Here is a 25,992-nt window from a genome sequence, read left to right on the forward strand (position 1 = left end):
AGTTTTCCCTTTCCACAAGCTGATTTATAAGAAGGAAGAAAAAAAACCAAATTATCTAGGATTTAATTGTTATTTAACATGCTTTTGCTCACATAGCTATTATGTTCAATAGATTAGGCCTTCTGTAAACCTTTAAGCAGGCTGCTTTGCAATACAGCTCCTTCCTAGACAGGTGGCACGTGGGAAGAAATCCATTTGTTCAAGTTGTAAAATTCCATTTTTATGGCTCTTTAAAGCTCACCTTATTCCCTGTTTTCAGGCAGGATGAGACCAGGAGAATGATTTCATAAAGATGGAAGATTTTTTTTTTCCAGAATAGGATAACCTTGTTTGATACAGCTAAGAAAGCAGCAGAGTTCCAATGAAATGACAAAACTGATAGAAATATAATTTTAGCAGAGTTATAACAACTGCATTTCATATTTCTGACTTTACAGGGACTAAAAATATATTGATATTAATATTATTATCCTTGATTGCTTCCCTCAACCTGGTATCTTCCAGATATGTTGGACTTTAATTCCCATTCTTCCCACACATAAGGGAGGAAAGGAAACATAGTCCAACACACATGGATTGTGCTCATGTATGCTATGGCAGACAACTGCTCACCTAGACTGAGGTACTGTTATTAAAAGGATGAGGAAGCTTGCTTATTTGTTGAGTTTTAATGCTTACATTGCTCATATTTATATGTCTGTTTTTCAAAATGTAATCAATAAGGGATACCAGAAGAAAAGATGAATGGACAGATGCTGGGGAGCATAGCACTAATAGCATTAAAAGCCAACATAAAATGCATTTGGAGCTGGAAAGCAATTTATGGAGGAACTAAAACACAACACCACAACGTGGGAATGATAAATGAACAAGAGAACCAGAGAGAGAGAGAAAGAGAGGGAGAGGGAGGGAGGGAGGGAGGGAGGGAGGGAGGGAGAGAGAGAGAGAGAGAGAGAGAGAGAGAGAGAGAGAGAGAGAAGACAAGACAATTCCAGAGAAGTGAAATTTTCATTGAAGAAATGGCAGATGCCAGACCCTGAACTGGTATCTTTAGAAAGGAAATGTAATCAGGCAGCATTACTACAAGACCTACAATTTTCACCATAATGTTACAGAATGGTGTATTTGCTCATCCCCCAAAATTATCTTTGTGTTCAAATGTCATTGCATTTGACAAAATTGACATTTTTATACACATCTGACATCAGATAAACCAGTATCTTACAGGCAGTGAGTAAATTTTTCACTTCCCCATGACACTGACTTAAATGTGCCTAAACTTGAAAAACCAATTACAAAGGTCAGTTGTATCAAGAAATATTTGAACTAAAATTCATCACTTTAACATTTATCAAATATTGAACAGAGATAAGCATTTCTTAATACATATTGATAATATGTAGATATGATTTTGTATCATGCCTAATTGCTACTTTTTAGTGATCAGTAAACACACTCCCTATGTAGTATAATGTTTACAAATTGCACTCAACTTCTGATCATTTCATGAATAAATCCAGTTGATTTTCTTGGCAACTGAACAGAACAGCATTATCACAGATGATTTCTGGGTTATTTTCACTTTGAGTTTAGCCTACAGTGTTCTAGCCAAGTACTACGGTAGTATCCTAACCAAATACTAACCAGGCCCAACTCTTTTTGAAAAAAATATTTATTATAAAATGTATATGCCATCTATCTTGCTAACCAAAGTGACTGGACTTTTTAAATTTTTAATTTCTGAATCCAGAAAAGTCAATAAAATGCTGCCACAGTCATTTCATAATCACACCTGTGCAATTTTTTACAACTTTTAATTGGGCAAATTGATGCCTTAAAGGGCATAACCCTTTGAACACCAGAACTTCAAATGGGCTAACTTAGAGAATTCATCCATAAATCAGAGATCCATTAATATTCTGTGAAATTGAAATTTGGCAAATTTTATAAAACATATAGCATAAAATTATCATAAAGTATTTAATGACATAATACAAATGTCATAAAATATTTCCTGTGGTCAACTCTTGATGTTTTACTATGTTATACATAGATGGGCTATTTTCAAGGTAGATATATCTCTGAATATTTCTATGAATGTTTGAGAACTTTGCAAGAACATTAGAAACTCTGCCATTGTTGAAGGCATTAAGGAAATACATTGAAGTGATGACCCAAGGGATCAGAGGTATGTGGAGTGTGGTAATAAATTTGTAAGACGTTAAGATACCACATAAGTCATTTTTTGCTGCAGAAGACTCATGACTACCTGACTGTGACATATAACTATCAAAATTCTCCTTTATTCAATGTGAAAAAAGTTCTATCCATTATATGTGAATGGGATATACAAACGAATCATAGGATGATTTTTATTACATCTAAATTTAACTCTTACATCATTTGGCAAAATAGGATTGGTTTTTTAAAATCAAAGTAAGATATTTTCACCAATGCTAACCTCAGTATATTATGAGTGTTTTCATGTATAATTTTAAAATCTATAGGGATTTGGCAATATATAGTACTGAGCCTATAGGCAGATGGTCTACAAACTGACGAAATTATGTAGGAAGTAAATCAGAATTATGATTTATTTCAGTTAGTACATCTTGCGACAAAGATGACAATTCAACTAGGTCAGGGGTGTCAAACCTGATTGCATTGCAGGCCGTATCATGATGTATTGGGATTGTTTTTGCCTTTGGGGGGCCAGGAATGGAGGAGGAGCTTCCTAGGAGGAATGGCGGTCTACCTCTGAGCTCCCTTTGATTACGGGGGCTCCTCGACGGGGCAGGGATGCTGCCAGCCCTCTTTGCCATCCCGAGGGCCGGGAATTTAGTTAGCAACCACCCTGGCTCTTTTCAGGGATCAAGTTGGTCCTCCAGGGTGGTCAGACAGCTAGGAGGAAAGAAGAAAGAGGAGAACGCACCGTCCGGAGATGGAGTTGGAGTTAGAAGCAAAGGCCCGAGCAGCGGAGGGATGGTCTGAGCGGCAGCTTGAGCGGCGGAGCGGCGGAGAAATGGCTAAGGGAACAGCGAGGACGACCCGAGCGACCCAAGCGGCGACGGCGCCTGACCCAGCGACCCGAGCGGCGGCGGCGGCGGCGTGGCGACAAGAAACACCGAACGCCATTTTCCCAGCCGTGGTGAGCCTTTAGATCAATGGGAAGTCGGCGAGGGCCGTACGAGAGCCGCAAGAGGGTGGAGCGAGGCCCAAGGCGCCGGAGGCCGCTGGAGGCCGCTGGAAGACCAACAGGAAGATGTGAGGCCGGCCGGAACGGAGATGGGCCATGGAGATGAGAGGATGAGGATGAGGGTCTACGCCTGAGCTTTTCTGAGCTTTTCTGACTTCTTTACCCTGCCCTTCACTGTCAATCTGCCCCCCCCCCCCGCTTACTCACTTACTCTAACTGGGATCTCTGCCCTATCGCCTTTTACGAACTGCTTTCTAGCTCCTATCTACAGACCGCAGACTGGTTTACCATCCTTTCCATCCAGGATGTGGACTATGGACATCTGTTTCCCTCTTTCATATGGAACCCTGACTTTTAACTTGCTAACTTATGCCAGCAGTATAACACCCTGTTACGAGCTTAGCCCTGTCGCAGCCAGAAGATCGCTATTTATTTGAGGTCAGACCTGTTACAGCTGCGAGAGTCTACAAACTGACGAAATTATGTAGGAAGTAAATCAGAATTATGATTTATTTCAGTTAGTACATCTTGCGACAAAGATGACAATTCAACTAGGTCAGGGGTGTCAAACCTGATTGCATTGCAGGCCGTATCATGATGTATTGGGGATGTGGACTATGGACATCTGTTTCCCTCTTTCATATGGAACCCTGACTTTTAACTTGCTAACTTATGCCAGCAGTATAACACCCTGTTACGAGCTTAGCCCTGTCGCAGCCAGAAGATCGCTATTTATTTGAGGTCAGACCTGTTACAGCTGCGAGAGTCTACAAACTGACGAAATTATGTAGGAAGTAAATCAGAATTATGATTTATTTCAGTTAGTACATCTTGCGACAAAGATGACAATTCAACTAGGTCAGGGGTGTCAAACCTGATTGCATTGCAGGCCGTATCATGATGTATTGGGATTGTTTTTGCCTTTGGGGGGCCAGGAATGGAGGAGGAGCTTCCTAGGAGGAATGGCGGTCTACCTCTGAGCTCCCTTTGATTACGGGGGCTCCTCGACGGGGCAGGGATGCTGCCGGCCCTCTTTGCCATCCCGAGGGCCGGGAATTTAGTTAGCATTTAGTCAAACTTATGCCAGCAGTATAACACCCTGTTACGAGCTTAGCCCTGTCGCAGCCAGAAGATCGCTATTTATTTGAGGTCAGACCTGTTACAGCTGCGAGAGTCCCCCCTCTCGCAGGTATGGCCCCCTGCCCTATCCAGGGCCCACCTTGACGACGGGTTCATTAACCCAGAGAGGTGGAGGAAGCGGGGAATTAGGGGTTTTTTAATTAAATGTTTTTTAAATGTTTTAGGGGGCTCCAGGGTGGGGGGGAGGGTTATACAGGCCAGGAGTGAGGTTAGAGCCAGGCGAACAGGTGTGGAGAGGAGGGAAGTGAGCGGAGGGGAGGGGAGGAGGGAAAATAACGTTCCAATAGAGGGCTTTGTTATACCAACGGTCGTAGGGAGGGGTGGGTGCGAGGACAGACAAAGAACTTGTAGTCGGTTGGGAGACCGTGGTCGTTGGACGCGCCCTGTCATTTGCACCAACCCCCGTTTTCTAGGTGGCCAGGATCTTTATTGTATATTTTAGCCACTCTGATTACTCTTTGTCTGTCTGACATGTGTCATTCAGAAATAACAAAATAGCCTCGTAGGAATGGGATGTCTTGTTCAGCAGCCTATGAATCACAATGAACTGGTTCTCTCTAAATTTCCTGTCATGATGCAGAGACAATGTTAAATGATGATCCAGAAGATACATAAGGTCTTTATATACTGAGCATCTCCTGTTTGCAATGGAAGTGAGATTGCTATCATAGAAATTTACCATAGCAACACCACAAGTTAGTTAGATTCAAAGGAGGAGCATACCTGTGTGTGATTAAGGAGTTTCCTATCCAGAATGGAAGTCCTTACACTGGTCCTGTTGTAATTATTGTGATTTCCATTATAAGCATGCTTAGTTATAAATAAGCACCATTTGAAAGGGGATTATTTCACAATATAATTCCCCAGAATTATACTGTGCATACTGTAAACCCTAACTACATTTTCAGAGTTACGGATCAGTCATCTATCCTTATTTAAGGATTACGACAGTGTTTAGTCACTTGCATTGTACATTGCTAATATGTAGATTTACTTGTGTGGCATTTAATGTACAGCTCTTATCATAAATTATATACTGAGAATTATATATACTGAAGTGAAACGTCTTCAAAGAAAAACAATGAAAGTTCAATACAATACAATACAATAGTAGAGTTGGAAGGGACCTTGGAGGTCTTCTAGTCCAACCCCCTGCCTAGGCAGGAAACCCTATACCATTTCAGACAGATGGCTATCCAACATCTTCTTAAAGACTTCCAGTGTTGGGGCATTCACAACTTCTGGAGGCAAGCTGTTCCACTGATTAATTGTTCTGTCAGGAAGTTTCTCCTCAGTTCTAAGTTGCTTCTCTCCTTGATTAGTTTCCACCCATTGCTTCTTGTTCTACCCTCAGGTGCCTTGGATTCCCTCTTCTTTGTGGCAACCCCTGAGATATTGGAACACTGCTATCATGTCTCCCCTAGTCCTTCTTTCTCTTAAGCTAGACATACCTAGTTCCTGCAACCGTTCTTCATATGTTTTAGTCTCCAGTCCCCTAATCATCTTTGTTGCTCTTCTCTGCACTCCTTCTAGAGTCTCCACATCTTTTTTACATCGTGGCAACCAGTTCAGTTGCCTTTTGAAAAAAGCTGCCCTTGGAATTTTTGAAAAAAGCACACCTTTAGGACTGAGAAGTATGGGTCTATTGTTCAACTTGTTCTATGATAAACAGAACAAAATGTGTTACATTTGCTAAGTGTTGCAGTGTCTTAATTTTAAAAAATTACTAATAAGGGAGAATATTTGTAGGTCAGAGTGGACATGAGGGGTCCTTGGTGCTCTCTGGGCTTGTTTTCTTGCAGACGTTTCATTATCCAAACTATGTAACATCATCAATGCCACAATCTTCCAATGTAGATTGTAGTATTCAGCACTTTCAGAACAAAACAATTACTAATTTAATTTATAAATACTGTGTACTAATTTGATTTGATTTTGATTTAGCATGTTGTATGAATCCATTCCTGAGATCAAGATAGTGAAAGTAATAATATCTTTCTGAACCACCTTCAAGGACTGTTTTATTGTGGTTCTCTTTTCTGAAGTATCAGTTCCGGTTGCAGAGGAAGAGGAGCAGAGAGCAGTCAAGACCAATCAAATTGGTAAGTTTTGGGCTCAGAAACCGTCTGATCTTTGGTTGTGGATAGGATTGTCCTTCTCCACGTAGAACTGATTTGGAGGTCCCTGTGTATCAGTCCAAGTTTGAAGCATGGTGGCAACAGAGGCTAGGAAATATCATGCATCAGTTACAACCTTTGTGAGTTCAGAAGGCAATCCTCACTATCACTCATGACTTGGTCACCTCTTGTTAGGACAATTGCAATGTGCTCTATTTGGAATGTCCCTTGAAGACCCAGAGGCTAAATATGGTAGAGATATCTGCAGCTGAAGTAGCTAGAGACACTATTTGTCCACTACAGGTAGTTGGCGACTTATAACAATTCATTTGTAAGTTACAGAACGACACTGAAAAAGATAACGTAAGATCATTTTCCACATTTGCAACCATTGCAGCATCCCCATAGTCAGACACTTAGCAACTGACTCATGCTTATGGTGTCCTAGGGTCCTATCATCATCTTCTGACAAGCAAAGTCAATGGGAAAAGCAGATTCACTGAACAACTATATTACTAATTTAAGAACTATAGTGATTCACATAACTGTGACAAGAAAGATCATGAAATGGGTAAAACTGACGTAACAACCATCTCGCTTAGCAACAGAAATTTTGGCCTCAATTGTGATAATAATTTGAGGATTACTTGTACTTTAATTGCTGTATTTAGCATTTAGCAATAGCATTTAAACCAGTGGTTCTCAACCTTCTCAATGCTGCGGCCCCTTAATACAGTTCCACATGTTGTGGTGACCCCCAACCATCAAATTGGTGTCTCGGTTCCTAAGACCATCGAAACTATGTGTTTTCTGATGGTCTTAGGCGACCCCTGTGAAAAGGTCATTTGACCCCCAAAGGGGTCCCAACCCACAGGTTGAGAACCGCTGATTTAGACTTATATACCGCTTCACAGTGCTTTACAGCCCCCTTTAAGCAGTTTACAAAGTCAGCCTATTGCCCCCAACAATCTGGGTCCACATTTTATCCACCTCAGAAGGATGGAAGGATGAGTCAACCTTGGGCCTGGTGAGATTCAAACTGCCAAATTGCAGGCAGCCAGCAGGCAGCAGAAGTAGCCTGCAAAACTGCACTCTAACCACTGTGCCACCACAGCTCATCATTTGTTACTACTAGTAGATTTTCAGGTGTAATTCAAGGTGTTAACTTTTGAAGACCTAAATGGTTCAGGACCTGGGTATCTGTGGGACCATTTACTCTTGAAGGAAAATCTCTCTGGCCTGTACCAGAAGCGTCATCTGCAGGGACCACAAGGGCTGGTCAACCCCACCACTACTATTTTCTCTGGAACAACATTCTCTCCAAATTTAGGTTGGCCCCAAACCCTTTGGCCTTTCAAATGTTGCTTTTAAAGGAGGTTTTAGATCTGCTGTGCTGTTTTCTTCTTGTAAGAAGATAATTATTTTTATTTGGATTATTATTTTGTTATTTGGGTGGGAATCAATTTCTTACACTGGTACTCCTCAACTTAACAATCATAGTTGAGCTCAAAATTGTGCTAAGCAATAAAATTGTTAAGTGAGTTTTGCCCCATTTTATGACTTTTCTTGGCATAATTAAGTGAATCACTGCAATTGTTAAGTTAGAAATATGGTTAAGTGAATCTGGCTTCCCAATTGACATTGCTTGTCAGAAGATCGCAAAATGTGATCCCATGATGCCAGGACACTGCAAAAGTAATAAATACATGGTAGTTAACAAGCATCTTTTTCATCGGGTGGCCACAGGGATGTTGCAATGGTTGCGACTGTGAAAAATGATCATAAGCCACTTTTTTCAGTGCCAACTTCAAATGGTTACTAAATGAATGGTTGTAAATTGGCAGCTACCTGTACTATCTGATTGTATATCTGATTTCAAACTTGTTACTAGAATTAAGAATGTAATTGCTCCAAGTTTGTTGTAACGAGAGCAGGATATGAACCTCTTTATTTTATTTTAAAGGTGGGGGGGAGACTATTAAATAAATCTGAAGGGAAGTAATTCAGGCTACTTTCTAGAAGGAGAGAGGCAAAAATCTATTAAATCTCAAAATGAAACTTCCTTAAGTACAGTACTGAATGCTGTAGTTCATTGACACTTAAAATGTAATTGCTTTCTACTCTGAAAAAATGCCTAAAGAAAGCTTGACATACCAGCTAGGTGGTTTTAGGTCATCACTTGAGATCTTATTCATCCTTAAATATATATTTTATATACTTAGTTTACATCCTGCCAGTCTTCCAGAAGCTTAAGGCAGCAAGCTTGCCTCTCTCCCACTCATTTTTCCTTTTATAATTATTTCAGATAATCTGTTGAGGTAGGCTGAGGGATATTGGCTAAGTTCATATAGCAGGACAAGTAATAACATGGTTTGCCTTAGCATGTTGTGTGAAGCTAGCTAATTTTGGTTTATCCAGTCAACAATAGTTAAGCTGGTCATGAACCCAATCAATTTCCAGTTCCAGGGACAATAAATCCCTGTTGGCATTATCTAAAATTAATACATATGTCAGAGTATTAATATCAACCCCCCAATGTTTTGAACAACTGTTCATCAGCACTTACTGCATAGAAAATATAATCATAATCTATTAAATAGAATTGAGTCTACCAAATATAGGTTTATATTTCCAACAGTGGCCAAGTTAATGGATTTCAAGCAGTCTTAACCTTCTAGCAAAAATTTAAACCCCCACCATTGCCACAATTTTAAGCACCGTGCTTAGTACTTCTTCAAAAAAGTTGTTTTGCCCAAAAGGAGCAAACTTTGGCTTGACTACAACAGTATCTTGAGTGAGATAACAATGGCCGTTACATATAGTACCACTCTTGTTGGCACATATAAATTCCGAAGTGGCTTCAATGGCTCTTAGATAACGTGTGTAACTACCAGATGATTGCAAAGACATATAATCCTTCCAAACACCACCCCAAGATGTCAGAACTAATACTTCCTTGACTCCCCCACCCATCCAGAACTGATGAAGCTTCTTGCATGAGAAACGTCTTTTTCTTCTTCCTCAAGGGGGTGGGGGACATAGCCCTGTTGCCTTTTGAAAGACCGCGTAATACCGTTGAGATACAGCCACCGTTACCCACGGTGGCCATTCTCAATTTGAGAATGAGAATCTTCAATTTGAGGCAGCCAGCGGCATAAAACTCCGCCCACTTGAAGGTTCTCGGTCTCCGCCTCCCTTCATTCCCCGCCTTTTTCGCCGGTCGTCAGCACGCGGGGCAAATCGCCGGATCTCGAAGCCGGGTGCGCGGGAGGGGAGGCGAGCGGGAGGGGGGTCTCGGTTCCGCGCGCCCGAAGCGCTCCCTGCGTGGGTTCTTGTGTCACCTCCACTCTCCAATAGGAGCAGCAGCAGCTGCTGTAGCTGCCTTCCACTCCACCCCGAGAGCCGCGCTTGGAGGAGAGGTGGTTTTTCTGCTGGCGGCGGCGACACGACCACCCGCCTCCAATTCCCCCCCCCTATTCTTCGGATTTCCTCCTAGCTGGTGGATCCTAAGTGATCGAAGAGGCGCTATTGCTCGTGCTCTCTCACCTCCTCTCCCTCCTCCCCCCTCTTCCTGCAGCGCCTGCTTTCCCGCTCGCCTCTGGGGCTACCGCCGCCCCAGACCAAGAGACGCCGGGAGCGGGAGGCCCTCGGCTGGGATGGCAGCCGGCGCAGCGCGGGGCTGAAGCCCGACCGGGCCCCCCTCCCGCCCCGCCATGGCCAAGCAATACGACGTGCTCTTTCGCCTGCTGCTCATCGGGGACTCCGGCGTGGGCAAGACCTGCTTGTTGTGCCGCTTCACCGACAACGAGTTCCACCCTTCGCACATCTCCACCATCGGTACTGGGTGGCGCGGAGGGGGGGTAGAGAAAGAAGGGGGACATCCCGGCTGGACGGGACTCGGTAGCCTCTCCGCTACCTCCGTCCAGCAGCAGACAAAGGCATCCGGAGGGCTGAGCGGGAGGGTTCCTGGGCCGCTTATTCGCCGTGCAATATGCCTTCTCTAGATGACGGGCGATGGTTGAGGCTGGACCTTATCCCTTCTTCTAGGGATCTCATAAGGGGCAACTCACGGCAAGCCACTGCGCCTTTGGCGAGGGTTAAGCCGCGAGTGTATCTGCACCGCCGCTTCTCATAACCTGGAACGGGGAAAGGGGGGGGGGGGACTTCAAACCTGGGAATCCGGCACCCGGGGCAGAGCCGCCCGCCACTTTTAGGAGAGTGAAAAAAACAAACCAACCAAGCCGTCTCCCCAGTCCTTTCCCGGTGCCTGAGGTTCCGATTATTATACCTGTTCGATGCTGCCTCCATGCCGGACCTTGCTAGGGGTGCCTTCAATTGCAGGGAGTCCGTTTTTTTAAGTCAATCAGCGACCTGGATCTTGAGTTACGGGCGGCTGCTGGTACTGCTGCTCTTGGGTGCAGTAATGCCAGCTCACCTCTAAGGTGAAAATAAACGCGACGTCAGTGTTGTAAAAGCATGAGGAAAGGCATACATCCATGAGTCATGTGGAAGGCGGAGGTGGGGGAGGAGGAGGGGGAGAAACAAAGCAACAGAAAATAGCGATTTGCTTATCGACTTTCATTGAGATAGTTATGTTGAAAGGGGGAAAGAAGCCCCCCTTTTCGAGAGTTTTTGGGGTGTTTCTTTTGAAAAGACTGCTTACTTGAATCATTACTGGGGGGGGGGGGCTGTTCTATTGAAGACTGCATTTCTTCAGGGCTGTTTTGCTTGGGGGTTGGGGGGTTGACATACTGTATATGAACCAAAAAGGAAGGAAACTGGATCCTGTGAGAGCTACAAGTGGTGGTATTTTCTGCCTTTCTGATAGCCTTCTTTCTCTTTCTGAAGCAGAAAAGTTCCAGGAAAGGAACAGGTAGCTCCTGTCAGAGGTCTGAATGCTGCTGGTTGGCCTCTCGCCGTGGTTGTTGAAAGTGTTCATAGACATATCAGTAGAAGTCACTGTAAATTGTGAGGAATAATGATTTCGGTTGATTAGCCATCATTGGAAGTCCGTGAGTAGAAGCTGGTTTGCTACATGAGACCCCAGTGCTTCCATCTTTTCTCAACATGATAACATAGTGACAGAGGTATGAAGAAATGGAAGGGTCTACTACCATATTTTCCCCAAAATAAGACTAGTCTTATTTTCTTTTGACCTCCCAAATAAGCGCTTGGCCTTATTTTTGGGGAGGTCTTATTATTTTTGCGGTGCAGAAGGCAGCGAGCGTGGTCACCTTATGGCTGCTGCTGTGTTGCAATATTTTCGGAGAGGGGTTATTTTTGGGGGAGGGGTTATTTTAGCGCATGCGCTCAAAAGCCCTATTGGTCTTATTATCCGGGGAGGTTTTATTTTCAGGGAAACATTGTAGTAATCACATCTAAAGATAACAGTGATTGTAGCGTTCCAGCTAAAACCTTCAGTCACTAGGTCGTTCATCTAGATCAGCATTCCCCAAACTTTCCCGCTTGGCGGTCTGGCTTGAGGGGGGAGGGGATGGTTCCATGAGAGCATCAGATGCATGCACTAACAGCTATATTTGTGCAAGCAGCAGGCATGTGCGCCTGCCACTTGCACAAATGAAGGCTTTGGCACGCACACTTACCACTTGCACAGCCTAGTTTTGAATGGGCCATGGCCCAGGGGTTGGAGACCTCTGATCTAGATAGTTATGGTTTGTGAGACTTCTAATGGAGTTTTAACCAAAGGAAGCCAAGGAGCTTCCTTTGCATAAAACTTTTGCTTGTTCATAAGTGCTGGATATAGGCAACCAATGACCTCAGAAGCTTTGGACATGTGTTTCCTGAATTGTGAGAGCTTCTGCGATTAAACATTTGGAAAGAACCTGAATCTTATATCTGGCATGTTCAGGGCATAGCAGAATACAGTCAGAGTTTTCTATTTGCCAAAATACTCAGCATTACAGTCTGTCATTTTTTTCAGCTCTGTAAGGGACAGGGAAGTTAAAGACTGTGCGACAAGATCGTATTCTGCGGGATCGTATTCTGCCCCATACATCCCTGCGACCAATTCGCTCGCACAGAGAGGGGCTCCTCCAGGTGCCGTCCGCTAGACAATGTCGTGGGGCGGCGCCTAGGAGTAGAGCCTTCTCTGTGGCGGGCCCAGCCCTGTGGAATGACCTCCCTCCGGATATTAGGAATACCTCTGACCTCCGCTCCTTCCGTATTAAGCTTAAGACCCACCTATTCCAAGCAGCTGGCCTGGCTCAACTTTGATTTAACCATATCGCTCCTGACGGGTTTTTAACTGGGTATTTTAATTACATTTAATTTCTAGGGGTTTTAAATACAGTATTTTAATTGTTTTTATTAATCGATCTCCTCCTTATATATATGTATGTATGTTTTAGTGTACCTTGTTATATGTTTGTTTTGTTTACATATTTATTTCGAATGTTTTGTTGTACGCCGCCCCGAGTCCTTCGGGAGAGGGCGCGGCTAAGAAATAAATATATTATTATTATTATTATTAAGAGAACAAGGAGTGATTGATATAATCCTTAGTATGTATAAATGTATGTATGTATTTAGAAATGTATATAGACATTGAGTTAAAATACATACCTCCAAGCAAAATACAGCAGCATTTTTCAGCACTCAAAAGTCAACTTACTACTTTAAAATCCAAACTCTTCCTCGCATTGCTGCAATTGGATGCTAAAAAAAATATGAAAACTCAATTTTTAAAAGACATATTCCCTTTTCAGCTCTGTTTAAAGTGCATAACAAGAATAATGCAGTGGTTCTCAACCTGTGGTCTGGGGATGAGGGGCACAGTTTTGTCACAGGAGGTCTGCAAATCATTGGAGAAATGATTTAAATCTTGAGTTATTTCTTGATGATTGGTAGTCATGATCCAGTGGTCACAAAGGGTATTTAAAGGGTCCGTGGTGAAGATTGAGAACCACTGAGCTAATGGATAAGCAAGCCATATCTCAACATGATATGTGCACTGAATATCTCTTTATTACAACTAAAAGAGTAATAGATTTATGGAGGTGTTAAAGTCACTAAGGAGTGTCCTGAAATTGATGGCATATTGGTTACTCTTTCCTTGATAAACCCTTAAGCTAAATAATTCTGTATTTAACTTTCTGGATAGTAAGAATGTATACATTCCAATTATACATTATTGTAAGTAATGTAACCATAGTACTAGATCAGTGATGGCGAACCTTTTTTGGCTCGCGTGCCACAAGTGGGGGGAGCGCAGGGGGGTCGAGTGCGGGCGTGCCGTACCCATAATGCAACGCGTGACCCCCCCAGTGCGCATGCGCGCAAAACGCGCAACCCCCCCATTTTACATGTTTTTTTTGCCCTCCCCATGCTCCAGGGGCTTTATAGGAGCCTGGGGAGGGCGAAAAGAGCCTCCCCCGACCCCCCGGAGGCCCTCCGCAGGCTTCAGGGACTGTCCAGAGGCTACCCTGAAGCCTTCGGAGCGCTTAAAACCACCCTCCGAGCAAACTGGAAGTCACTCCGGTTTGCTCGGAGGGTGGTTTTAAGCGTTCCGAAGGCTTCAGGGATGATCCCTGAAGCCTCTGGGGGGGGTGGGGGAGGCTCTTTTCGCCCTCCCCAGGCTCCTATAAAGCCTCTGGAGAGGCGAAAAATAGCTTTTAAAAAGGTGAACTCAGCTGGCCAGCGCGCGCATGCGCGCTGGCCAGCTGACAGGGCAACGCCTCGCGTGCCCTGACAAATGGCTCCGCGTGCCACTTGTGGCACGCGTGCCATAGGTTCGCCATCACGGTACTAGATGAAATTCTCCTTGCTTTCTATTTCTTTACAATACATTTGAAGCATAGAAAATTAAAGTCTGTACTTCAAGCAATAGAGTGAGAAAGTATAATATGAACAGAATAAGATGCTGCACTTAGGTAAGAAAACCAATGAATTTGGTTTTAAAAAACCTGTTTCTTGATTTCAGCTGCTTCTTTCACTTTCAGCTATGATGATGGCAGACAGATGTTCTGTCTGAAGCAGATGCACCAAATCCTCCAACTGGCAGACTCCTCTTTCTTTGTCTCTCCCGCTGAGTGCACATCTTTTATGGTTTCACTAGTTAACTTGTAAAAAAATAATAGACAGATCTGTTATTTCACTATTCCATCAATCAACCCATATTACAGATCTGCATTTTACGAGGTATAATCCCTGAAAAGCGAGATCTGGCACCACCAAAGAACAATTTGAACAACGGAGGAATTTAATATGAGCTTGTTTTGACCTATCTGGACCTACAGGCACCAGGATTTCCATAGCAACCTTGGCTGTGAGATGTATCTGTATCATTCAGTATCATCAGGCTACTTAATGATACTTCATCCCAGAGTTATGAAGCACCAGAATTTCATCAGCAATTTTATAAAGATGTGGAATAGTATGGATAGGGCAACCATTAGATCATCATTCTTCCTAATATACAGACTGAAACCACTCACTAAAGAAAGACGGGGGCCACCACAGAACAATTCCTCTAAAAGAGGAGGTGGAGTTGCACTATATATAAGAAATAACTATGTCTCTACAGAAATAGAGCACAACAATAATGAGAACTATCTTGAATGCATTTGGGTCAATATTAAAGGTTGTGGGGGAAATGACATTGCCATAGGTCTATACTACAGGCCACCCAACCAAGCAGAGGAAGAAGATGAACTTTTTGCTAGTCAGCTAACTAAGGTATGTAGGAAGCACACCACAATAGTAATGGGAGATTTTAACTACCCTGACATCAACTGGGAAACAAACTCTGCACCAAGTGGAAGATCCAACAGGTTCCTAACAAACCTAGCAGACAACTTTGTTTTCCAAAAAGTAGAGAAGGAAACAAGGGGATCAGCCATACTGGACTTAATTCTCACTAACAGAGAGGAAATGATAGAAGGTGTTGAAGCCATAGGAACCCTGGGGGCAAGTGACCATGCAATATTGGAATTCAACATTATCCAAACACAAGTAGTAGAACAAAGTCAAACTAGAGTCTTGGACTTTAAGAAAGCTAATTTCAATAAACTTAGAGAGAGCTTGGGAAAAATTCCATGGATGAGAATCCTCGAGGGGAAAACAACTCAAGAAGCTTGGGAAATTTTGAAAAATGAGATTAGAAAAGCCCAGTCTAACACAATACCAATGAAGAAGAAAAACAACAGCTCCCAAAAGAAACCAGCATGGCTGCATAAACAACTATCTGACAAACTGAAAGACAAAAAAAGTAAGTATAAAAAGTGGAAGGAGGGGGACATAACTAAGGCAGAATATCAGCAAATAGCCCGAGCCTGTAAAGATGAAGTGAGGAAAGCTAAGGCTCACAATGAAGAAAGGCTTGCCACAAAAGTAAAAATTAACAAAAAAAGCTTCTTCCAACATGTTAAAAACAAGAAAAAAGTTAAGGAAACAATTGGTCCATTGCTAGGAGAAAGTGGCAAGAAGGTGACAAGCAACAGGGAGAAAGCAGAACTATTTAACTCATGTTTTGCATCTGTCTTTACACAAAGGGATAAAACAGTCCAACCTATCAAAAGCAGCACCACAAAATTAGGAACACAAATTGAAATAGGGAAGAAAATGGTAAGTGAGCACCTGTCTACCCTAGATGAGTTCAAATCACCAGGACCGGATGGATTACACCCCAGAGTTCTGAAGGAACTAGCAGACGAGATCTCAGAACCACTGAATTATATCTTTCAGAGATCCTGGAACACCGGGGAACTACCAGAGGACTGGAAAAGAGCTGATGTGGTTCCCATCTTCAAAAAAGGGAAAAAATTAGATCCAGGAAACTACAGACCTATCAGCCTAACCTCAATACCAGGAAAGATTCTGGAAAAAATAATCAAGCAACGAATTTGCGAACACCTAGAAGCAAACAAAGTAATAGCCAAAAGCCAACATGGATTTGTCAAAAACAGATCATGCCAGACTAATCTTATTGCATTCTTTGATAATGTGACAAAATTAGTGGACCAGAGGAATGCCGTTGATATAGTTTACTTGGACTTCAGTAAGGCTTTTGATAAGGTAGACCATAACCTACTACTAGATAAAGTAGAAGAATGTGGGTTAGACAGCATCACCACCAGATGGATTGGTAACTGGCTGACCAACCGCACTCAACGTGTAGTTCTCAATGGAACTGCATCTACATGGAGGGAAGTATGCAGTGGAGTACCCCAAGGCTCTGTTTTAGGCCCAGTACTCTTCAACATCTTCATCAATGATTTGGATGAGGGAATAAATGGGGAACTCATCAAACTTGCAGATGATACCAAGCTGGCAGGAATAGCCAACACTCCAGAAGATAGGCTTAAGATACAGAAGGATCTTGACAAACTTGAACATTGGGCACTATCTAATAAAATGAAATTCAATGGTGAAAAGAGTAAGGTTCTACATTTAGGCAACAAAAACGGAATGCACAGGTACAGTATAGGTGATACCTTACTCAGTAGTAGTAACTGTGAAAGGGATCTTGGAGTCCTAGTGGACAACCATTTAAATATGAGCCAGCAGTGTGCAGCAGCTGCCAAAAAAGCCAACACAGTTCTAGGCTGCATCAACAGAGGGATAGAATCAAGATCACGTGAAGTGTTAATACCACTTTATAATGCCTTGGTAAGGCCACACTTGGAATACTGCATTCAGTTCTGGTCGCCACGATGTAAAAAAGATGTGGAGACTCTAGAAAGAGTGCAGAGAAGAGCAACAAAGATGATTAGGGGACTGGAGACTAAAACATATGAAGAACGGTTGCAGGAACTGGGTATGTTTAGCTTAAGAGAAAGAAGGACTAGGGGAGACATGATAGCATTATTCCAATATCTCAGAGGTTGCCACAAAGAAGAGGGAGTCAAACTATTCTCCAAAGCACCTGAGGGTAGAACAAGAAGCAATGGGTGGAAACTAATCAAGGAGAGAAGCAACTTAGAACTGAGGAGAAATTTCCTGACAGTGAGAACAATTAATCAGTGGAACAGCTTGCCTCCAGAAGTTGTGAATGCCCCAACACTGGAAGTATTTAAGAAGATGTTGGATAGCTATTTGTCTGAAACGGTATAGGGTTTCCTGCCTAGGCAGGGGGTTGGACTAGAAGACCTCCAAGGTCCCTTCCAACTCTACTATTGTATTGTATTGTATTGTATTGTAATCCTCACAGAAACACCAGGACGATACCCTAATCTATGATAACAGGTATCTCACAGAGAGTTAGATTCCCTCCATCTCAAGAAAAGATCATCTTTCAGGATGACCCATGCTATTTCCATCCTAGACTTGGGCTTAAAATTCATAAGAGAATAATCTAGAAATCCATTTCCTCCAGAACCCTATACAACTGAAATTGTAACAGGTTCTCTAATTCCCCCCTCCCCCCCAAAAAATAGGTTGGAGATTTGTCTAAGATGGCTAAATTGAGAAATGGGAGGATCAGTTCTTTGAAGGGTTGATTGATGGCTAATGCTTAGTTATCTCCCAATCCAGATACATACACTTTCTCAGTTGCACAAATCTGCCAGACAGAACATGAATCTGGCATGGAGGCAATGGAGCATGGAGGCACATTTTGTTTTCCCAGTTCAACTAGGACTCCTGGTGTGGGCGGAATCTCTCTTCCTTTCACCCCATTGTATATTGCGGGGGGGTGGGTTGTTCCAACTTCCCTGCTGTGTGTTTTTCACCTATGAAATAGCCTTAAGTCTCTTTCTCTTGTCTTATGGCACAGAAACAGATCAGCAGCACAAGCTTCCTGGCAGACCAACCAATTAAAGTGGGGGAGAGAGACAACCACCTCAGTTATCAGTGGCCTCCTGAGTGTCCCTCTGCTCTTATGTGTCTACAGTTTAGAGCCTATTTATTCCCTTCTTTTGGTGCCCTGCATTCACCTATCCTACTGGTTCTCCTTTCACAGCAGATTGACACAGAAGCCTTCTAGCCTTTCATAAATTGACTCATCAAGCCCAATCTCTTGCTATTGACTTTCCATGAAACAACTGCATAAGGACATCTACAGTTTCAAGATCTCACACTAGATGAGGTCATGTCAATGCTGGAATTCTTCCTCTCCATTGGTCTTCACTTGTATTATCAGTTTTCTGACACCATCTCACAGGCCAGTTCTTCCTTCCACTTTCTCTTCTCCCTTCCCTTCTTTCAATGCTCTTATTCTTCTGAGTGCTACCTTATTCTTCTCCACTTATTTACAGGGCCACATTTCTGTGGCCATGATCATCTTTCACCCCTCACTTCATCTACTACCCATCCACTATTCATTGATGTGAAACCTAGCTCTATCGAATGCTAAATCAATCCCTCTTACCCATACATACACTCATCTTAATGGTGTGTTGTCCCAAGTGCCATCCAGAATCCCCAGTACATTCCACTTCCATCATCAGAAGTATCTATTTATATCCTAACTTACTGTATCTCTACTTCCTTTAGATATAATCCAGAATTACAATGAAAGAAGTATGAGTTTAGATAATAAAGTCATTAAAAGTCTAATGAAAAACAGAAAGTTTTCATAATCAAAGGCCACATTTTGCCTTGAATTGAGATAGATTGCGAAAATTTAGCTGGTAGACTAGGACAAAAAACTACATTGGAAAGAATTGGATTTGCAAACATTTTGGAAATTTCCTCATTCATGAGGCATATGTGACTCTAGTCTAATGACTTTCTTGGAAAAAAGTGTACCATGAGGGTATATCACAACTTGCATCTCTAGAGAAGGAAATTGATATGAATTAAATGCCAATCTTGTATTGAAAAAGCCAACTTTATTTGGTCATGCCAATCGTAAATCAGAAAATTTTACAACTATGACAGTGGTTTAGATACCTGTTCTTCCCTCTTGCTTATGGCTACCTTGCCTTTCTTTATGTTTTACTTACTTGTACTGTAAGATTATTTCCCCCCCAAGTGTTGCATAGAAATAATAATATTTTGTAGAATCTTCTGTGCCATGGTAGATGTCATTCTATATTCACCAAGGATTTTTCTAAGCTGCTATTGTAAATTATTATAGTAAGAGCAGAATAAATAAATGTCACTTCCCTTTATGATAAACTGTGGTCTGCAAAAAAATGATACCATAATAATTGTCTTTAAACTGCCATGAGACATTCTGATATGTGTGTAGTCTTGACTCATTCATTTTTCTTTCTTTTTTAAAAAAACTATTTAACCAGGATAGAAAAATGTACTTCGATACTGCTTTTGTAGGCTTGCAGCAAAACAAACTCTTGCCAGATTGCTCATAATGCTATCCACATTTTTACATTGATATGTCTCTCCATCTAGTAGCATCCTAATACTGATGATCTCTAGGTATGGTAATAATGTGCTCCGTAATGCAGCAGTCCCCAACCTTTCCGGCTTTGCGGACCAAACCGGGGGCGGGAGAGGGGATGGTTCTGCATAAGCAGTGGTTGTCCATATGTGCCTGTACACTGCTCCATTTCCATGACCAGAAGTCAAGCATGACCATCACATGCGCAAATGGAGCTGCATCAAGGATGAAATCAACTTATCTTCACTACCGGTTCACAAATGTGAGCGCTCGCACGCACTGGTCGCACTTGCATGTGCCACCTCCGTGCATGCGTAGGACCTTCCACGCATGCACAGAGCATCAAAAATGGGACATGATGATTTCCAGGCGGGTGGGCAGAGCCTCCCACCACCGCCGCTACCCGTTTGCCTAAACCGGATAGAACCGGCCGAATTGCACCACTGAGCTGCATGCATGTATGCGCTCACCTGCCACTTCCAAGCCCCGGCTCTGAACAGACCATGGCTCTGTTCTGAACAGGCTGTGGTCCAGGGGTTGGGGACCCCTGCCATAATGGAGCTAGAATAGTCCAATATAATTGGATCAGCATTACAAGGGTTGAAGTCCATATGCAGGGCTCCAGCTTGGGAATGGGTATCTCTATTGGGGGGAAAAACACCATATATAGTGCAGAGTTTCTCTCAGCTGAAAAAGTAGAGAAGATTATTGCCTGGCTAGACTTTCAGGCCCCACTTTTCAATTTTCCTGAATTGCTGAGATGGAAGATTAGCAGAATCACAAGGGGTAAAATTGCAATCATGTTGCCTGTCTTGAAAAGCCTGTTCTGCTCCAAGGACCTGGTTAGAATGTAAAACTGATCACAGATGACTTTGGCCAGGTAGCTTATAAGTATGGATAACTTCTGCAATAAGAACTTGCCATTCATGCAGATACAATTTCTTCCCCAATGAGCCATTTACAAAATGATCTTGTTCTGCCGCTCAGTGACATAAGACCAGAATCCTCATTTGTGTCCTGATAATGAAAATAATGAAATTTGGACAACTGTGGAAAGATAGCAAAATAAGAGTTTTGGAGTATGAAACACTTTGTTCATACTAAGGCAATTTGTGAGTCACCATCAAAGGCCTGTATGATTTCCTAACACAATATATTTAATCTTCAATAAGAAAATTCTTCTGATGAATGTAGATATCGGGGCCTTTGGTGCTCTCTGAGCACCATAGCTCAACCATGAGCTACAAATATTCTCTTCTAATGTTGCTGTTATTTAGCCTAATCAACCAAACTTGTCATCTTCCAGTAAATTGAATTCTATTGATTTTTTCCCATTCGGTGCCTAGTTATGACAAATTAAAATGGTAGGTAGATTCTTTGGATGTTTTTATTGATTTGTTCTTTTTAATTGTTTTAATTCTTTTATAGTTTTAGAATTGTAAGCCACCCGGAGTCACCTGGATGAGATGGGTGGCTAAATAAATAAACGATAGTTACCAGAAATGACTTCATCCAAATGGCACATCAGTCCTTATAACTTAATGCTGTAAAGGCATCCAGAGATTTAATTGGACATTTCATGATTAAAGTTGGCAAAGCACTCGTGACCCAGTGTCCTTCTCTACTTAGAATGTTAAAAGTCTTGCTGCATTACGGTCCTGTTTCTGGATTTTAACTTCTACACAGTTTCTTATGCTACAGCTAGCATGAAGGCTGAATAAAGGGTTACAAACCAAATTCCTTTCCTTCAGGATCCCTACACTTCTACATTTTGCACTACAAGCAAAAGAAGATGCAGGCCTGAGGAATGTTTGGAAACATGCCTGAAACAGCAACCCAGATATCCTTTCTCAGCCTGTAGGGCAGTTTTGAGCAATCCTTAAAGGTTTATTGAGAATTTATCTTTTCCTGGGTGACTTTAGAAGCTGCCTGCCAGGTAAAAATTCAATAGGGGAGATTTATATCCTGCCGGTTTATATGCTTAACAATTTAGAGACAGAGAGGGAGTACCGATTGAATTTCTACACTATCCATTATTATTTTCTTCATATTACTTGTTTGTATTTGTGAGTAGTCCCTTAGGAGAATGTTAAGGCACTTAACATTTTCATGCCTTTCTGTTACTTCTGTTACCAAGTTCTTTGATTGAGATTGATAGAATCAATGTCAAATGAAGCCCTTGAAACGTAACATAGGCTTCAATCTTTTAACAGCAAATATTACTTATGAGAATTTCATCTTTAGTCGACTGAAATGAATTATTGGCTCTGCTGCTGAGGGGTTATGGAATGCTCACCGATATTACAAGTACTAGGAAGTCCAAGAATAGATTGGCCTGTGTGTTGTTAACTAGGAGAAAATTTAAAGGATAAAGGCTAGATTGCGTCATCTCAATATTGACTTAAACTGTATGTCTGAGTATAAATACAGCATGGAGTTAGTTTTGTATACAGGTAGGTCAATTGCTCAAACAATGGGGGTTTGTGAAAAAACATATAGAGAAAAATACCAATTGTACTGGAATGTCTTACAGAATAGGAAATATGGAGAGTTATCCAAGTAATCTCTTGATTTATTATTTGTACTATATTTATTTATATTTTATTTATTGCAATTTGTCAAACAAAAATGAGAACAAGAATAAGAATAAAAATATAATGACAGGGACGATAGGCACATCAGTGTACTTGTGCATGGCCCCTTTACTGACCACTTAAGTATGAAGTAAGGTCCACGGAAGTGAATTTGTGACTGAAACTATGAAAATTTGTAGCTGAGACAACTGAATCAGGTAGGGCATTCCAAACTTTGACAACTTGATTACAGAAATCATATTTTTTACAGTCAAGTTTAGAACAATTTACATTGAGTTTAAAGCGGATGTTCGTGCATGTATTATTGCGATTGAAACTGAAAAAGTCATTTACAGGTGAAACATTGCTCCACCCAAAAATATTCTGTTGCGGAGGATTGAAGTGAATCTAATATAGTGAAACTTGCCACTTTGAAGTTTCTTAATACTGTATAAGAAAAAAGAAAAACCTGTAACAAGCAATTTCCAGAAATGATTAAGGGAGTGTGTAAATCCAGTGTTCTTTTAAAAGTGCCAACTGCAGTTAGAGCGAAGATGGTGATACCTCAGCTCCCAGGGTCTAACCCACTGAAGACTGCTATCTTCCAGTCTCCTCATGGGGAATTACTACATGAGCACTTGTGGGTGATCACAAGGCCTCTCCTTGTCCAGAGAGGAATTCTGAGAAGCCAATTCATTTGCTGTCTCTTCGTTCCACCATGGTCACCAGCACCACATTGCTAAACCAGGCAGTTGTTAAGTGAGTTTTTACCCCATCTTTCTTGCCATGGTTGTTAAGTGAATCACTACAGTTGTTGTTGGTAACACAGTTGTTAAGTGAATATGGCTTCCCCATTGACTTTGCTTGTCAGAAGGTCACAAAAGGTGATCACATGACCCTAGGACTTTGCAACCATCATAAATACATGCCAGTTGCTAACTGCCTGAATTCTGATCATATGACCATGGGGATGCTGCAAGTCATAAATGTGAAAAACGGTCATGTCACTTTTTTGCAGTGCCATTGTAACTTTGAGCAGTCACTAAATGAATGGCTGTAAGTTGAGGACTATCTGCTTTAGGTGTAAGCAAATAAAGATTTGGACTCCATTGGATTTCACTGTGTTGTCTTTGGGCTTTGGCCTGACAGAGTAACTCTTGTCTTGATTACACTAAGTAAGTGTTGATTTGGGGAACTGCTTTGACAAACTTTCAAGCTTTTGTTATTTTACCCTACTGGCAATGAAGATCTTTTTGGAAATCCGGATCATTTTTGATCCTGAGTTTGCCAGCTTTGTAGGGCTTGACAAACTCACAGACTTGGCATATATCTCTGCTTTAACGTTCCAAAAATCATTTAATTTCATGCAGCAATATATTGGATAATTGCTAGGATTACTATTTGCACTTCATGTGATTTTATTTTGTGGTTCATAGGAGTTGATTTTAAAATGAAGACTATAGAAGTAGATGGAATTAAGGTCCGAATCCAGATCTGGTAAGTAATACATGTATTAAGTTTCCCTTTGTTATGGAATAAATGAGAGATCTTAGACAAGTTACACATTTCAGTATATAAATTGACAGAGAATGTAATCTAATTTAAGGGGTAATTAGAAAGTAAACATAAACATATATAAACGTATTAATTTTAAAAGCTTGTGACTTTGCAAATCACAAGCTTTTAAAATTAAGAGTAGCAGGAATTCCTATTCTATGTTGAACATCTTCGGGTAAAGAGGTTCAGTGAAGCTCGGATGTTGCTTGGAGTTAGGCAAGGGGTATCTGCAGCGGAGCAAGTGATATCACACACGTCGTGACATCATTGTGCAGCTGATAAGCTGCATGTCATGATGCAATGAACTTAAAACACATCATTCCCATTATTTCCACTTTGGCTTCATAACACATTTGATATCATCATGCTTTTACTGTGTGCTTGTAGGGTGAGCTCAGCAGCTCATTTGTGTAGAGTTGGGAGATCAATTATTCGGCAGACAATAGCACAATACTGGGATTGAAAGCCTGTGTTTGGTTGGGCCAGAGCCAAAGCTGATGAGACAGGCAGATCTTACTGCATTTCTTCCCTGCCCAGTTCTCTCCCTTCATCTGGGATGAGGATTCTCCTCAGCTTCCCTTCTACCTTCCCTTCTCTCTGAGGGATACAGAAGGAGATGATCTGACCATGGGATTGAGGAATTTTAATTCTTTGTTCACACAGCGGCACATTGGGACTTGGCTGTGCCTTTTTCCTAGTGCAAATTGCAGATATTGACAGCTTAAAGAGAAGATGCAATGAGTAAACGGCCTGTTAAAATGGAACGCGGATGGCCTCATTGTTCATTTATGGCATGAAAGAGGGTGTTTATTTTATAGGTCGTTTTTAAGAGGAGTATATTTAAATCTATCCAGCAGGGAGCAGCCAAGTCACACATGCTTCCCATACTGAAACCTGAAATCTACCCTGCGTACAGTATGTTCTCAGCTGCATTGACTGGGAAGTCACACCTTGTAAAAATATTAGTTGTGGCCAATTTTGGGCCAGAGTCCAGATCAGATATAAGAAAGGCTGTAAAAGCAGAAAGATAATCAGTACACAGCAGCTGCTTGGGCTCTTCCACTGCCCTTTACTGTCTTCATTCTGCAGTGCAAGTAAATGAGTTTGGCCTTGGATGAAGAACAAATACAGTTGGAAATCTGCCTGATTTCTAATTTCACACAATTCAGAGAAACAGGTGGGAAAACAAGCAGTCTGGTGGTTCACATTGCTGTTTGCTCCAGTTATCTATTTAACCAATATCACTTAAGGCTCACGATTCTACTAATTGATTTTCCACCCCATCCCCATCTCTTCCTTTTTGTGTATATGCAATGTAGGCAAAGATTTCCATAATTACCGTAGATATGTTAAACATTTTTATGGATATCATGTCAATAAGTATACATTTATCCATGTGACCCCATTGGCAAAATTAGAATGGCTACTGAATATAATTTGCATCATATGACCCTCAGTCCTTTGTGCTGCACCTATTCAGTGGCCTTTTCCCCCCATGGATGGGCAATACGTAGTAAATAAAAGGTATTTAAAAGAACCTATTCTTACATTACAATTGGAAAGCATGTTTATCCAGAAAATTAAATCCCTTCTTCCCTAAAAAGCATGCATAAAAGTGTCATCCTATTCTGAATTCATCACCAAATGTATCTGACACAATATGCAGAAGTTTGACTTTGACTAGTTTTGTTTATTTGCTTCTTTGTGCTTCTCCTTTGTCCTTGTGCTACCGTTAAATCATCATATGGTTTTGGAATTGGTTTTGTTTTTTTACATTCTTTATAAATTGCTGTGAGTCTCCCAGAGTCATATATTTGAGATGAGTGGCTATATAAATTTAAATAAATGAATAAAATTTCTGGCTATTAATATTTTAACATTAAAGCAAAGAAATAGATCACCAGCGTTTCAAGCACACTTAAATCAGGAGTGGTCAAACTAACTTCTCTTTGTCTGCCTTTTTCTTCAAGCTACTCTGGCAGTCTGCATATTCCTCCCCGTTTGGTGGCCTCCAAGTGTACACCAACCTTGTCCAACATTGACATCCAGGTTGACCCAGTCTTTGGGCCAACCCCATTGCCTATCTGCCACATGTACTTATAGATAACC

At 41.7% G+C, this 25,992-nt stretch overlaps 1 protein-coding gene across 4 annotated transcripts in view; it reads left to right on the forward strand.

Moving 5' to 3' along the window:
• Positions 1-6,391: 6,391 nt before the first annotated feature.
• RAB15 (RAB15, member RAS oncogene family) overlaps positions 6,392-25,992 on the forward strand; it is a 28,060-nt gene continuing 8,459 nt past the window's right edge. The window contains exons 1-3 of one of the 4 annotated variants that reach the window (XM_081963071.1): positions 9,647-9,713; positions 10,031-10,290; positions 23,763-23,823. In XM_081963071.1, the coding sequence (XP_081819197.1) occupies positions 10,167-10,290; positions 23,763-23,823 (185 nt within the window). In that variant the 5' untranslated portion in view covers positions 9,647-9,713; positions 10,031-10,166. Of the gene's footprint in view, positions 6,439-9,646; positions 9,714-10,030; positions 10,291-21,556; positions 21,690-23,762; positions 23,824-25,992 lie in introns of those variants that run through there. The other 3 variants (XM_081963073.1, XM_081963074.1, XM_081963072.1) reach the window with 3 other exon arrangements.

Source organism: Natrix helvetica (assembly GCF_964273705.1).
Source record: "Natrix helvetica genome assembly, chromosome: 1".
NCBI lineage: Eukaryota > Metazoa > Chordata > Lepidosauria > Squamata > Natricidae > Natrix > Natrix helvetica.